The sequence below is a fragment of the Dipteris shenzhenensis genome, chromosome 10 (genome assembly GCF_047967505.1).
Source record: "Dipteris shenzhenensis isolate YYH24624 ecotype China chromosome 10, Dip_SZ_1.0, whole genome shotgun sequence".
Classification (NCBI taxonomy): Eukaryota; Viridiplantae; Streptophyta; class Polypodiopsida; order Gleicheniales; family Dipteridaceae; genus Dipteris; species Dipteris shenzhenensis.
This window is the reverse complement of record NC_141605.1, coordinates 12,382,312-12,398,902: the sequence shown is the minus strand read 5'-3', so window position 1 is coordinate 12,398,902 and position 16,591 is coordinate 12,382,312. Positions and strand designations below refer to the sequence as shown.

At 41.0% G+C, this 16,591-nt stretch overlaps 1 protein-coding gene across 1 annotated transcript in view; it reads right to left on the bottom strand.

Annotated features, from left to right (window-relative positions):
• The window catches only part of SRFR1 (Tetratricopeptide repeat (TPR)-like superfamily protein), a 79,867-nt gene extending 73,868 nt beyond the window's left edge, over positions 1–5,999 (bottom strand). Inside the window, exons 1-2 of the mRNA XM_087380231.1 lie at positions 5,793–5,999; positions 4,848–4,957 (exon numbers count right to left, since the gene is read on the bottom strand). Coding sequence (XP_087236357.1) covers positions 4,848–4,957; positions 5,793–5,914 — 232 coding nt within the window. The 5' untranslated portion in view covers positions 5,915–5,999. The remainder of the gene's footprint in view (positions 1–4,847; positions 4,958–5,792) is intronic.
• Between the last annotated feature and the right edge of the window lie 10,592 nt (positions 6,000–16,591).

Genomic DNA, 16,591 nt, shown 5'->3' with positions numbered 1-16,591 from the left:
TGATCCATGGATGCTTTTATTTTGAGTCTTGCATGATCAGTAATCCTGCTGCTTTTTTTTATATCATCCATGGGTGCTTTTATTTTGAGTCTTGCATGACTCATGAGTCATGATCATGAAATTTGTGGATCATGAATCATGATCATCTATGGAGTCTCGACATTGGATACTTTCAAGTTTCAAGTTTCAACTTGTGTGCTAAGTTTAAACTTTAAAGTACTTCAAACTTCTAAATTTCAGATTCTAGTAAGTTGTAATGCCAAACTTGTTAGTCATGACTCATGATACATGTTGATTTCAGATTATTGAAGCATCATTCAAGACTTTAGAATCATAGAGGCATGAATGATGCATTGATGCTTGAAGGCTGAAGCTTCAAGTATAGATAATTGTAATTTGTATTATGTATGATTTGCACTCTATTGATAATCATATTATGTATAAAAAATAAATTTTTATACATAAATTGTATCATATTGCCGTTTCTTCCGTTTCCATTTCGGCGAGGCCCAGAAACTCCGTTTCTTCCGTTTCCGTTTCGGCTGGTAACTTTGAAGGAAGAAGTGGATTTGAGACATACACGGAGAAGGTTCTGGGAGCTTAGAAATCTCTTACGAACTAGGAGCCGTGTGAAGTGAGAATTTCATGCACAGTTCTGAATGAACACTCGCACATACTTTGGGCATCCTTGTATACAAAGGTCTTCGTACTGAGTTTCTGTCCGCACTCCGGAGGTGAAGGGCAGATTCAGCCATGACAAAGGCTAACACTAAAGGACAAAGCTAATCAAAAAGTAGTCCACATCCAATTCATTCAAGCTACAAATGCTTGTGAAGACTATACGAAACACAAACTATTTAATAGATGTTTGAGACAAACATCTTGGCAATTATTTTGATTAAAAAAGCCAATATGTTGACCCTGCTATAATACAAATTGGAAATTCTTTTCTTCAAAGAAGCGAAGGCCTAGATGAACAATGTGATGAAATTTAGTTCTATGTTAGGCTACGGGACTTCACATCAGTTCTCATCTTCAGAGTTCAAGATTTCAGCATTTTAAATCATATGACTGAAGGACATGGGAGCAATATAAAAAGAACCAATACGTGAAGGCTCTCACATGTTCATGAATGAGAATATGACATCCGTCTTAGACATTCTCACCTTTCCACATCATCAATGTCCTTTAGTGAGTAGTTGAATTCCTTAAGCAGTATCATGCCCAAGATTGTATCATGCCCAAGATTGAGGATGAGTGAACTGCTGGTTGACCAAGGCCTCTCCCTGCTCATGCTCGTGCTGCAGCTCCCCCCTCATACCTCCGGCTCAGTTTGCCCCTCTCCCGCCCTCAGCCTCTAGGCCTATGCCTCCTCTATCCCCTCCTGCCTCCACCTATGCCCCTCCCGCACGCTCTTCCACCTCCCCCACTTCCTTTCTCCATCTCCCTCCATTTTGGTGTGCCTCCCCTTGTCTTCCATCCACCGACACACCATCACATGGATACGGATAAGGATTACTCTCCATGCAAGCCACCATTCAAGTCACAGAAGTCCACCATCGGCACACAGGCTTCCACGCATAAGAGGGCCTTGTTTTCCACACACCCCCCCTTCCCATGAGCTGGACCATGGTGAGTTGGAACATGCACGACCGACATGATCAGGCACGGTCAACAGAGGCAGCAGCTTATTCTTCGCCAGAAGTTGTAGCAAGCTTTGGTGGGTCGTTTCATGGACGTCCTTCTGAGGCAGGAGCACATATCCTCAGCCTTGGAGATTATACGATGGCACCACCTCTTCCTAGGGGGAAGAGCTAGACATTTGGTCCCCAGCAGCCAGTCGGAGTGGGGGGGGCATGCATCTCAGTTTCCCAAACCCTGGCCATTGAGGTTTATTACCGGAGTCCAAGATTGGGTTCCTAAATGTTTAAGCACAGGCTTGTCGAAGGGGGAAGTCCAAGCTTGGGGTCCTAAATGTTTACACACCAGCACATCAACAATCTATGGTTCAAGGAGGGCAAGCATGGAGGAGCCTCTCTCTCAGCAATGCCTCCATTAGAGCGTAGTACATTGGAGCAATTTCTCTTAGAGATCGATGATAGAGATCCGTGGTGGGAGGTAGAGTTCTCCAAACTTCTTGGCAGCCTCCACTACTCTTTCGGCTAAAGGTGGCACGATGGCCTACTTGAGCGCCTTTACAGATTCTATGTTGGAGATTGGACGATGCACAGAGGAGGAACCACATGTATCCTAGCCGAGACTCCCCCAGAAGGGGGTGGGGAAACCAGCATTAGATGAGCAGAGCTGTGATTTTGAGGTGACTCAGCTTCCAACCCTCAAGGTGACTTTTACTAGTGTCCTAACAGCACACAAATGACACCCGAACCACAAGCAGGCAAGCGTCTTCAACATGACAAAGTCTAGAGAACCTTCACACATCCCGCTTGCAGCTTCCTTCTATGCAACAATGGCCAACCTCCAGCTTCACGTGGCTATCCAACATGGCTTCACTTTGATTACAGGGCATTCTCATCTACAAGTGCTCTCTTGCTCTACCCATAATCATCAGTTCCATTTCATCATTTCATCCTAATCAAATCACTTTCCAAACTGGTGGTAAGTGTTTCATCGCAAATGACAAATCGTGCTCTCTCTTCCCATTGCATTCTTTGGGTTGTAAGGATTGGATGGTATTGGTGGAGTTTACAACGTTCCAGTACAGGTAACTCTAGAGGTGCCATGTGGCAGAGTGAATTACCTACATTAGGTAGTGACACCAATAGCCAGTTGCCATGTGTCATGTCGGAATTCGGAATCCCACAAAATTTAGTGCTGTGTCCTCATAGTTGGCTTCAAAACTTAAAAATTGAGCTTACTGCAGTCTTACATTCAGGGCTGCCTTTGTTTCATAGTTGTCAGAACCCATGAAAGTAAGGTAATGTGAAGAGATTTTTGTTCAATGAATCAGAAAATTTGCACAAAAGTTCATGACGCTGAATGTTAGCCCTATGCAATATTTCATTGCAGGCTCACAATCTGGTTCTGCCGCATGTCACCTTTGAAAAGGCGCAAATCTCAAAACTCTTGCAGATGAGGATCTGAAAACTACTCCAGAACCATCCTGCTGCCCTGAAATGGATGCTTCTAGATGGGATCCAGTTGATACGGCCTCATCGTGCTAGCTAGAGTTGGAAGGTATCTTGTTGCTCATGGTCGACTTGCCAGAGCGTGTCATTACTATACATTGGATGGCCCTCCCTAACTTGAATCTCACAAGCTCAGAAAATAATTTGGAGGCTTTGTACCAGTGTAACTGGGACATGAGCTAACCTACTCTCTCACTAGCCCATAGGACCCTCTCTAAGCGGAAGTGTGAAATGATCTATACTGAACTGAAACACCTGTAGCATGCATTTGAGTGATGATGGCAAAGACTCACTAATGCTACTGCCCGTATATTTGTTCTATTGATATCAAAAGACTGTTACATGTATTGGTGAGGCTGGGAGGCTTCTTGAAGCAGAGGAGTGGAGAGAGGCAAAACACCTTCCCCTTTACTTCTTTACACTCAGGAATATGCTTGCTGTAGATGCTCACAGAACTGAAGACTTCTGTAAATGCCATTTTACAGACCGGTCTGTAACTGCCATTTCACTAACTGGCCTCGGCTGTGGGTTACCAGACCAGATCCAGGGCAGATCTGAGCCTGTTAAAAGCCTCTTCCCTGCCATGAACACTGCAGAAGCCTGCTGCAAGGCCCTCTGGTGTTCATGTGGTGGGGTGAGTTTGGTGTCCCATTCGCACCAACATGGGAAAATCATCTCTTTGCAATATAATTGATCTGGTCAAGTGCCTCAACATGTGCTCAGTTGATCTACTAGAACACTGCAATGAATGCAGAATGTACAAAAGGACTCAACCTCCATTGCTACAAGAGGCAGTCTATCGTCACTAGAGGGACTTGCATGCTCTAGGCAAGGGTGGTCTTCTTGTACCGAACCTCAGGCATCTCTAACTAGCCCTGACTAGCTTTTGGCCCTTAACCTTTCTGCCTTGTGTCAATCGAAAGAAGAAAATGACTTGCAGTGCCGATTGTCGAACTCTGAGACTTGGGTGCCACCATATAAAGGCCACATGTAAAGAGAGCTATCCAAATAAAGTACCGAGGAGCACAAAATCTGCAAAATTTGCATGCAACCATCCAGGACTGCAATTTACAGCATGCAAGGAAGGGGAGTGCAAAGCCGAAGTTCGCAAGTCACGTCTATGATGATGAATGTAAAAGGGAGAAAAATTTTGCAAATGTGCAAGTAGTGTTTATTTGGGGGCCGCGACTGTGGCTCCCTGCCAACTAGCTCAGGCACAGCAGTCCGCCTCACTGACTTGGTCTCGTGGCAGCAATGTAGTAATTGTTGTAGCTGCAGTGCCCTAGTTTGTGCAGCAATGGGCTGGGTAAATGGCATGCATACCACCTGTACCGCTTGTAGGAGGCAGGTTGCCTCATGTATCGTCTATCGTCTAGCCTCCGTTGCTGTCAACAAAGGAGCACCAGCTATCACGTCCCAACTAGGGAAGCCTTCAACAATTGCTGGTAGTCAACAATGAAGACTAGTTCTTGTTTTAATGAGAAAGACACATACCCTTTTGGAAAATACAGTACATACGCTGGAAATATCAATTCTGGAGAGTAACATAATCTATCTGCGTCTAAAACAACACCGTTCTAATCCATGAACAAGAATGGCTCAAATAGATACTCCCTCTAAAGGCAAGTTAAAAGCTATCACCGCTCCCAAAATCCAGAAATGCAGTTTAAAAAATGACCCGTTGGCAGCTCGAAAGCTTACCTTTGTGTATGTAAGCTTGAAAAGCTGCAGAATTATGCCGCAGTGCTTTGTCGCAATCCTTTATCGCATGCTTGTGAAGCTCCAGCTTATTATGGCAAAACGCACGGTTGCTGCAATTGATCAACATGACATTCACAAGCACAAACAGATGTTGAATATTTAAACTAACTAGCGATGTAAGTTTCAGTGATTTTCTTTCAAAAGCATACACAAAAGAAATGGGTACGATACAATATCGTGCAGGTGCATGCACACACGAGTGCACTCAGGTGCACACATGCGTGCACGCACACACACACACACTTATTTTTTAAATGAAATCTCACACACACAACACATATCGATCGATCCATCGAGATCGAGAGAGAGAGAGAGAGAAGGGGGTTGGGGGGGGGAGGGCAATGTTTGAAGTTAGGCTTTTATTTATTTAGGTCTACCACTCAATCCTCCATAGCAAAGCACGATATGCTCTCTAGGCTTCTTTAAAAACTGTACCGATACAACTGAGATCGTACTATCGTGCGCTCACAAAACATGACGTGAGTTTTACATTTTCGAACATGTATTACGGGATCAAAGTTTTTTCGAACTGGCCCTCTAAGGCACAGAGACGAATAAGTGTCCTCGGGTTCTAGTTTTCGTTCACTTTTCTATTATGTAGTCGACCTATTCTAACTGAATGTTTCCACCTCAATTGACATTCGGTCATAGCGTATCCTTTTGGACGTCTCTCTCTCTCTCTCACAGGCAGATTCAAAACAAATGCAACAAGCAATTGGAGTTTCAGATTCCTATTGAGGCAAATGCGTAAACGGACAGCTAGCTGAGCGTCCGACCGTCCGAATTTCCCGCAAAGCGCACGAATTCGAACCCACTTCGAGCGTAAGGCAAAAGGGGCGAAGAATTCACGGCGATCGCGGGAGAGAAAGAGAGAAGGGAAAGTACCAGAGGAGCTCAACGGAGTCGGGCTTGTGCGAGAGCAACGAGGAGAGGATTTTGATAGCTTTGGACCATTCCTTGGCAATGCAGGCCTGGGCGAGCTGCTCGTGGGATAGATCGGAAGCCATGGGGGGGGAGATGGATGGAGCTAGGAAGAAAAAATGACAAGAAATTGGGGGATGAGAGGCATAGCCATAGCCATAGCCACGAAGCTTGCACTTCTATGAAAAAGATTCTTTACCAATGCTTGACGCTCTCTCTTTATATTATCTCTTTTCGCCCTTTTTTAGCTTCTTACCCCCATCGTAAGTCAAACTTTTACTCTTCCTCTCTCTCCCTATTTCGGTTGAAGAGAAATCTCCACCGTCCCCTCTAGATCCACATCAAGGTGACATGAACCTGAAAACTCAACCTTGACCGAAACATAAAAACGACCCAGGACAAAATTGCTGTTCGACATTTGGCACGAAAAATGACCCGAGATGAAATTCTGGTGGGCACCGCCTTGCCACGTCACTCGCACTCTGCCTCCTCTATCTGATCACATCTTTGATTGCTCAGAACAGTCTCACACAGTTGCGCAGAGCAAACTCACACAAGGTACCCCGCAATGTGGCCACGCCACCACCATCACAGTCTGACCGGAAACAATCACACAGAAGTCTACTTCACTTGCGCTCCGCCACATCAACCTCCCAACTCTAACAGCAGAGCAATCCACCATGTGGCAACAACAATCCCAATGGCGGCGCAGTAAAAGCCTCGTAAAACTCTAATTTACTACCGGTCCCCCCCCCTCCCTAGAGCCCTCAATGGCCGGAAAAGTGCCTTGGTCACACTTTTCCCGGTCGAGAAGCCATCGAGAAATGCGCCTCGCGGCCTACTAGCCGCTCACCGCTTTCCCTGGGCTTCCCTCCCAGGAAAGTGCTCCCAAGGCACTTTCCCTCCAACCTTTGGGGAAGGTCTTAGTAATGATTCATGTGTTTGAAAAGTGAAAAATGGAATTGGTATTATTTTTTATTTACCCATATTCTGTCAGATAAGGATTGGTACATGTGGTTGTAAGTGTTGTCTTCCCCGATGATTCCTCCTCCTTGTGCGGAATGCTGAGCACGTAGTTAACACCACCATTTAATCTCGTCGAGTTAAGTGGCATGTGAGGTAGTTCATCTTCTTTGCGTTGCTAATTCTTTAGGTTTTCTCCAAAGCTCGTTGGCTTTCCGAGCTTGCTACCTTGCTAGCTTCCTAGCTATGGCGTCCATTCATCTTTTGCACTTTCATCTTTTTCTCCAAGCTTGCTAAGCTTTGCTAGCTTCCTAGCTATGGTGCCCATTCGTCTTCTGCACCTTCTTTGCAAAGGGTTTCGGGCGTGGTTGAGAGCCCGTTGATGGACGTTGCGAGGTCTTTTTCCGTTTGAGCACTCCAAGGATGTCAGAGTCGTTGATATCGAGCTCATCTTCCCAATAAGACATCTCCGAGCAAGTTTAAGCTTGACTCACGAACGGCAAATGATAGAAGGAAGGGCAAACTCAACCTGTTTTTCAAAATTGGTGTCTTATGGTGGCCGAAAGTGCTTCACTTGTTAGGAATCCTTCCATGACGGTTTGCTCTATGCATCGAAATCATGAATCAATCTCCTCCGATCCTGCTCGTCTCTGCTTTGATTGACATATTCAATGCTTCAAAGTCATTAATCGGTCCAGCTCCCCTCGGCTTCCATCGAGGATCAATGCTTCAAAATCATCAATCCATCTGCTTCGATCTTGCTCCTCTCGACTTCAATCGAGATCAATGCTCTAACAATTTCCATCCATCTAATGCGGTTCTGCCCTCAAATTCCCTCCAATTTCAATCTTTGCTCCTGAATTCTCAATCAAGTTCCTCCAGTTATGCTAGCCACGTGAGCTCGTGGATCTATTTCCTCATGGGGAACCTAAATTCTGTGTGTCTACTCTCCCAAGTTTCTTACCATGTTGTTGTGAATATTCGTTTCCAAACTCTATGCTATGCGATATTGTCAACAGCTGTGCTTCGGAGTAGATGAGTCATACTCTCTCACAGTGCTCGATCCCAAAAATTATTCCTCTGCTTACATTCAGGTGGGTGCTGAACACCAACTTCTATCTCCATGTTTAAACTACATTTCGGTTCCATGTACACGTGGCATAGTTGAAGCGGTATCACCTCTGTTTCGTGCAGACAAATGCTGTGAGTACATAGGATAACATTCTGACGGGTATTTGTTTCACTTCTAGGCGGGCGTAATGAATGGAAATTCAACTTGTTTTTTTTTTGGGGCCATACCCCTTGATCCATCATGGACATGCGCACACACGCACGTACTCATGGGTTACAGCACACCTTGGCCCTACCCTCATGACACTCTTGAGCGACTTCAAAAGGTCTTTAATAAACAGAAACATATGTTCTCACGATTTCTGACCATTGACCCACTATTGCTCTACAATCCTCCCCCTGTGCACATGCGCGCACACACACACCTTGCCAGCTCCAGAAAACCTCCCTGTTTCATTTCTTTCATTCAAATGCCTCACAAGTTGCCAGTCACCCAAGAGTGGCACATCGGTGCTGCAATTGGCAGCCCTGGATCTTGAGGTACGAAAGAGAGCATCGAGGGGGCATTTATGCGCCCCCTCAATTAAGGTGCGTGAATAGATTTACATCGCCCCCAACCGCACGTGCACTCATTTTTCTTTGCTTTCCCAACCCACACACCTACCTATAAAGCACGACCGCCTGTGGCCTACCCTGAAAGGCATCTCAAGGGATTAGGCCTAGTTCACACCACCCACCCGACCATAGCGGAGGAAAGCAAAAAAGGAGAAGGGCTACTGGGTGTGTTGATTCACACCACTTGACGGAATTTTTTATAAAAAGGCTACCTCTTTTTTACATCAATGTATGATTGGTCTTGTGGTATTGTGTGTCTATCACCACTCAGAGCAACTCGTGGCAAAAAAAAATGTAGCTCGCCCACTCGATGGGTAGCCTTCATGTGGTGGACACAATCCTTTTGTTTCACCATCTGAGCCCATCTCTCTTATTGGGCCACGTAAAACATCGAACCTTCGCACCATTGTGACAGGTGGTGTGAATCCGCTTTAGGTTGTTTACACACCGCCAAAGGGTGCCCAAGTACAACCCAATGTGTGGGCACCCTAAAAGAGTCCTCGGTAGTCTAGACTGGATGCATCCCATTATACACTAGCTGCCCATCATGGGTTTTTAAAATTTTGAGTGCCCACCATGGGCGCCCCCTTCCCAACAACCATGCAACGATGGTTTTCAATTAGAACACACCTAGTGATTGGCAGATTTGAAGGGTGTCCATTGTGGGGGAGCCAAGCTTGGCCCCCCACAAAAGGGCTTGGAGAGGTCAGGTTTGAAGGGTGCCCATTGTGGGGGAGCCAAGCTTGGCCCCCCACAGAAGGGCTTGGAGAGGGCAGGACGTGGAGTCCATGGAGGATTGGAAGGTTTGGTCATGGGCGATGTGTGTGTGTAATGCGATGCGCACCCCTCATTAAAACTCACCTCCGATTGGTTCAAATAGCTGCCTCTTAGTGTGTAAAGAGCCTTAGAATGTGGGGGACCAACTCAACTGGGCAAACGTCCAACCACTTGAGCTATCATTACTCTGCCAATCTTGCCCCTTCTTTAAATCTCTCGACCTTTAATCAACATCCATCAACTTTGAAAATTTTCCCCAAGTACGAAGATATAATAGCTTGAAAACCCCACAACTTCCATATTTTAAGCATCCAAAAAACCTTCTTTCTTATTTTCTCAAAACTACTATATTTCCCTGTTTTGGCATTGCTCTTTTGAGATTATGAGCTCCTAGACATCCTAGGCACTACCACTTGGCTCATTCATTTATTTAGAGTTGGAATTGTGTAGGAGAGAGACCTAGCCTTTAAAACTCCATGTTGAAGATAGCCTAAAATAGTCATATTTTTTAAAACAAAGAAAACATGTGGAAAGTCATACTAAGCCCTCCCTAAGACAGAGGTAGTGGCTAAAACAATCATATTTTTTAAATTGAAAAAACATGTGGATAGTCATGCTAAGCCCTCCTTAAAACATGTGGCTCTAGAAGGGACCAAGGATCCAATGGCTCCACGATGTTGCTTGTGTAATTAATGTAGGGCTTATTTACACATGTATTCTCAAGCAAGGAAGACTAGCCATTGCCTTGTGGGCCTTGCAACTTAGCAACATTGAAGATCTAGTGAAACATTTGAATGGATTAGATCAAGACACATTACCCAATTAAGGATTTCCCATGAAGCGCTATATTCAAGCATAACCTACTATAATGGGAGGCACTCTTGTTGCCTTACTTGGCACAATGCACTAGCATCTATCACCTTGCCATCTCATCAAATTAAGCTGCACAGCTAGCATTCAAGGCCTCACTCAAATTATCTTTGTCAAAAGTTTTCCACCGATGTTCTCATTGTTTCTATCTCAAGTTTAAACCCTTTCCACTAGTGTTCTCCTTGAGACATCTTATCTTCGTTGTCACTCTAACAAGTATTCACTCATCTTATGAAGAAACACAAATTCTAAATTCCATATTGATATGCATTTTGTAATGGTTCTATGAGTAACAAGTTTGGCAAGTATGAGTTGCTTTTGTGGTGCACCAATGTATATCGTTTGCATTCCAACGTACAATCTGATTACAAGATGGAAAACGACAAAATGACTTCCTTCAATCTAGGAAAAGTGGCTTAATAACATTGTCTTGTTTACCTTTTTTTACGTCACATCTTTCTTCCTTCTAACGTTACATTCCATTCACCATCAAAATGTAAAAAACCTTGCTAATTCATCCCATTTGCTATAATCTTCACACACATAAGCCTATTACCATAATTACAACATAACAAGCTTAAGAAAACCTTCTATTAAATTAGTCCCCCCCTATCTAGACTTTATACCTGATTTGGGATTTCCCATCGATATTTAAAGCTACGCTACTACTATGGGCTCTACCTACAAGAAGGCACACTTGTTGCTATACTTAGCACAATGCATTGGTATCTAGCAATTCATTGTCTCATTTAATGAACTTGTTTCTATCTAAAGTGCAATAGCTTTTGCGCACCAATGTTCTCCTTGGACATCTAATTCATGACCTTTTACATCCAAGCATTTGGCAATGTAGAACTTTACAATCTTTCTTATCACATCACATGGGCACTCTAATAATCTTCCAGGCCTCTTTATTCCATGTTAAGACAATTTTTTATTTGCAAGTTCACCATTGTAAAGATTCCTTACATTTTCTAATTCAAGAATGCTAATATTTTCTGTATTTTGTAATACTTTTACAAGTACAAATTTGGCAAGCATGGTTTGCTCTTGTGTATACCAATGGATATGGTATGCATTCCAAGGTATCCCTATTCATATATGAAAGTTTATCAGATTTCTTTCTTCAACTTGGGATAAGAGGGCTGAGCCGAGGGAGAGAGTGGGAGGCATGAGCGGGGAGAGTGGCGTGAGAGTGGAGGATATAAGGGAGAGGGGGTTGCACAAGGGGGAGGAGTAGGGGGGACCAAAAGGTTAATCAAGCTAGGGGAGGCAGAAGGTTAAGCAAGTTAATAACATAGCTAATCAAGTTAATAATCCCCTTACATAAAACATGACATGGTTTTTCCATCCAACCGTCACATGAACACGCTCTACAAAATAGTGTTTATCAACACCACATAATTCATGATATGATTTTCAATTCTCTTATTTCTTAGTGGCAATCTAGGGAAGTGAAAATAAACCCCTATTATTTGATTATTTGTTTAGCATTAAGAAAATAAAAATAAACTAAATTTAAATTATTTTAGATTAAAAAATGGCAAATTTATTTATCAATAACGAAATAAGTTCAAATAAATACCTTGATCATTTTAGTATGCAAGAAGTTATTTAATTTCTTTTTAGGCTCAAACTTAAGTTTGAGCCTTCGAAGGAACATTGCACGTATATCACACTTGAGTTTGATCATCAAACAATTTCTTTGAGCTCAGCAAACCAAGTATATGTGCAATTGCAAGTACATAAATCCACAAAATGTGTCCACTTCATTCACTTAAACAATACCTTCATGCTCATTTTTTGCCTAGAATAGTAGACTTTGTAAGGAATTATTAGGCTTATCCCTCATCCCACTCGTCTTGGATTGCTCACTAATACTCATGGTGTCCTTTTTCGATCTTGTCTAAAACCATAAAATAGTGGGGTTGTCCCTAAACTGACCCTCCCCATCTCATGAAAGAAAATCTAGAGAATTCCTAAATTGCAGTTTACTATCATGCAATAAGCAAATTGAAATTTGTAACCATATAGAAATTTGAAAATTGTAAGTAGATTTTGAATGGCATTATAACTAAAAAAGTCAAGATAAAGTTCTAAGTTTGATTTCCTATTCTTCTAATAGTTTGACACCGGCTCAATGCTAATCTAAGCCTGCGAATTAGATGGTCTTGAATGCGAAGCCAATGTTCTAACATCCGTGTCCTAATAACCTGGTTTCGTATTATTCGAATGCTTTGATACAATCTAAGCCTATATCAAATAACTTGATTTCCTATTGTTCTAACAGTCCCATTCTGGCTCTATGCTAATCTAATCTTGCAAATTAGACACTCTTAACATCACACTCATGCAAGCCTAGTGTTAGAGCCATTTACCTTTGTACTGAAAAAGTGAAAGTAGCTACAACAAAGCAACATAGATGTAGCAGCATACCTTGGAAGAGATCAAACATCCATGTACATCAGTACGGTCAATATATTTAAGTGTAGTCACTTGGATTTCGGATGTATTCCAAATGTAGAGCATTATCATATCAAGGTTTGAGCACTTTTTGAGTACTTTTTTTAACACATTTCACTATTTCCAACTTTTGTCACCCTTTTCACCTTCTCTCACACTATTTGAGCACTGGGAGAGCACTTTTAAGGAAATTTGGGAACTTTTTTAGCACTTCTTTTAGGTGGTCACTTGTTAGCACTTGTCGACACTTCTTTTAGCACTTGTCAGCATGTGTTTGCACTTGTTAGCACTGTCAGTAGTTTTCGTTCTTTGTGTCACTTCTTTTAGTAATAGTTAGCACTTATTAGAACTTTTAGCTCTTTTAGCTCTTTGTGTCACTTCTTTTTAGCTCTTATTAGCACTTTTTAAAGCACTTTTTCTACACTTGTCAACATCGCCACGGTGGCAATGAACAAGATCCCAGTGGATAGCACTTTTTAGCACTTGTTTTGCACTTGCAAACACCACATGGTGGAAGTGAACATGATTCATGTGGATCATGGCAACCTTTGAGCACTTTTCCAGTACTTCTCTACACTTGTTAGCTGTTCTAGCACTAGTTACTATTAATTTAGCACTCTCCTATACTTTTTTAGCTTTCATCAACCACTTTGGTGGGGGAACTATCTCCCACACTTTGTTAGCTTTTATCAGTTGGTGGGGGAAACAATCTCCTATCACTTTTTAACATGCTTGTAGCACTAGTTAGCAATCTTTAGCACATTCTTACAAATCAAGACCACCATGGCAGAGGAAACACTCTTGTAGCACTTTTTAGCACTCTCTTAGCACTTTTAGTGTAGCCAAAAAGAACATCCACAAATTAAATTGCCTCAATGAATTAGAGTAGCTTAGAGCAGAGAGGGTGGTGACTATGTTGGGGCAATGTATGCAAAAGTGAACAATTGACAAGGGAAATGACACTGAGAGAGAGAGGGGGAGAGAGAGAGAGAGAGAGAGAGAGAGAGAGAGAGAGAGAGAACAAATTTTTAACATCGGGCCATTAGGCAGGGTCATCAGACGTTGATCATGGGGATCGAACTCAATACACCCAATGATGAGTCACTCCTACAATCAACAAGTCTGCTTGCCAAGAGCGATAGAAATCTTAGCTGATAGAGGTATTAGCTCAAATGGTTCCCTTCAATTACATTGAGCCAAACTAGTAGATTACAACAGTGCTCAAGCTACACTCTACACAAGAGTAACCTTTTATACTAAGCTAAATACCAACTTTCGTGTCCCTCTTGGAAGGATCCCTTAGTCACACTACCTCCTACCCTTTGTCATGGTGTCTTTTATCTTGTTCATTGATGGCGCTTACTCATGTATGGTACATATTTACAAATGTGCATTTGAAACACTCGTGTGCCATACATGCTAGAAAATCATGAGATGTGCTTGTCCCACCATACAAATAGTGTATGGTCCTTATGAAACTTTGAAAGTATAAGGGAATTACTTAGTGAAAGGTCTTTGCAAAGCTTTAATGACCATATCATGCATACATGTATGGTATAGGCATGCAGATTCACAATTTCTTTACAGTTGCGTAAAATGTGTGGTTGAAAATGAGAAAATGTGCATGTGCATGTCCAACCATATAAATGACACCTGATCATTATGAATCTTTGCAATTATAAGGGAATTTCTCATTGAAATAACTCTAAAAATTTTAATGACCATTAAACACATGAGGTATAGTATACTTCACCATATTACTTGTCTTTTGGCAAAACAACGCACCATGATTCATGTTGAAAATGAGAAAATGTGCATGTCCCTCCTTGGAAATTATGTCCAAGCCTTATCAAAATTTCAAAGTATATTAATTAATCATCCAAAACTCTTTACAAAGTTTAGTAACCATCAAAGACATATGCCTATAGTATAAGTACACCGATGCATAATTTTTCGAACTTATGCACCATGCATGCCTGAAAATGAGACAATCAGCACATCCCACCATGAAAATGATGTTCAATCATTAAGTGAATTACTCATTGAAATTTATTTTCAACGTTTCATACATACATGTATAAGCATTCTGATTCATGATTTCTTGAAAATTGTTCACAATGCATAGTGAAAAATGAGAAAATGTGCATGTCCCACCATACAAATGATGTATAAGGCCATTATGTATTTAAAGGTCTTTCAAAAGTTTCATGACTATCGAATTCATAGAGGTATGATATAAGCATATTGATACACATTGTTTTGATAGTTATGCGGCATCCATGGTCAAAATGAGAAAATGTGCATCTCAAATGGTTTCTGATCCTTAAAACTTTGGGACTATAAGAAACTTAATAATTAAAATATCTTTGCAAATTTTCATGACCATGACATACATAGATGTATGGTTTAGTCATTCCAATTCTCAATTTCTTGACATATGTAGAATGAGTGGTCGAAAATGAGAAAATGTGCATGTCCAACCTTACAGATGATGTCCAATCATTATTAATCTTTGTAATCATGTGTCCATGTCCAACCATACAAATGATGTCCAATCATTATTAATATTTGTATTTATATGTTAATTACTCACTAAAAAAGTATTTTTAAAGTTTCATTACCATTTGACACATAAAGTTATGGTATAAGCATATTGATGCACAATATTTTGGCAGTAATGCACCATCCATGGTAAAAAATGAGAAAATATGCATGTCCCACCATACAAATGATATTGAAAACTTGTCAATATTTTAAATTATATAGGTAATACTCATCCAAGCATCTTTTCAAAGCTTTGTTATCATTGGACAGATACATTTACAATATAAACATAATTTTTTAACTTTTATGCACCATGCATGCTCGAAAATAAGACAAACTATATGTCCCACCATGCAAATGATGTATAATCATTATGACTCTTTGCGATTGTAAGTACCTTAATTATTTCAATATTTTTTCAAATTTTCATGACCATGAGCAGACACATACAAGTACAATATAAGCATATCAATGCACCTTATGAATTTTTTTGATTATAATTACTTTATCATTAATAGTTCACTATTTCACGACCATAGACACATACACATATTGTGTGAGCATACCGACACACAATGTTTTGGCAATTATGCACCATCCGTGTCAAAAATGAGAAAATATGACCATACAAATGATGTCCAATTCTTACGAAACTTTGTGGTATAAGGGAAATACTAATTTAAAGGTATTTTTAAAGTTTCATCCTTACATACATGTATGGTATAGGCATGCCAATTCACAATTTCTAGACATGCATTGTGTTGTTGAAAATGTGAAAATGTGCATAATGTGTTGCATGTTAACAAATGATTTTCCATGCTTATGAAACTTTGAGAGTATTAAATAATTACTAGTTTTTAAGTTTCTTTTAAAGTTTCATGACTATTAGACACATACAGGTGTGTTATAAGCATACTGAGCACAATGTTTTGGTAGTAATGCACCATCCATGGTCAAAAATGTGAAAATGTGCATCTTCCACCAATAAAATGATTTCCAAACTTTACAAAAAATTTCAAGTATATATAACTTACTCACTCAAATTTTGAAGACGATCGAACGCATACACCTATGGTAAGCATACCAATGCACTACATTTTAGCACTTATGCACCGTGCATGGTCTAAAATGATCAATTGCACATGCCCCACCATAGTACTTTGGTATATCAATATGAGACTTATGAGAATATATAATTTACTTAGAAAAATGTTTGTTCAAATTTTCATGACCATTGGATACACATCGTGCATGCTAAAAATTGAGAAAATGTGCATGACCATGATACAACTAATGTTTGATCCTTATAAAAAATTATGATTATAAGTTAATTACTCATTTAAATGCCTCTACAACTTTCCATGACCATACCATACATACATGTATGGTCTAATCTCGTCAATTCACAAATTTTTGACAGTTGTGCAAAATGCATGGTCAAAAAGGAGAAAATGTGCATG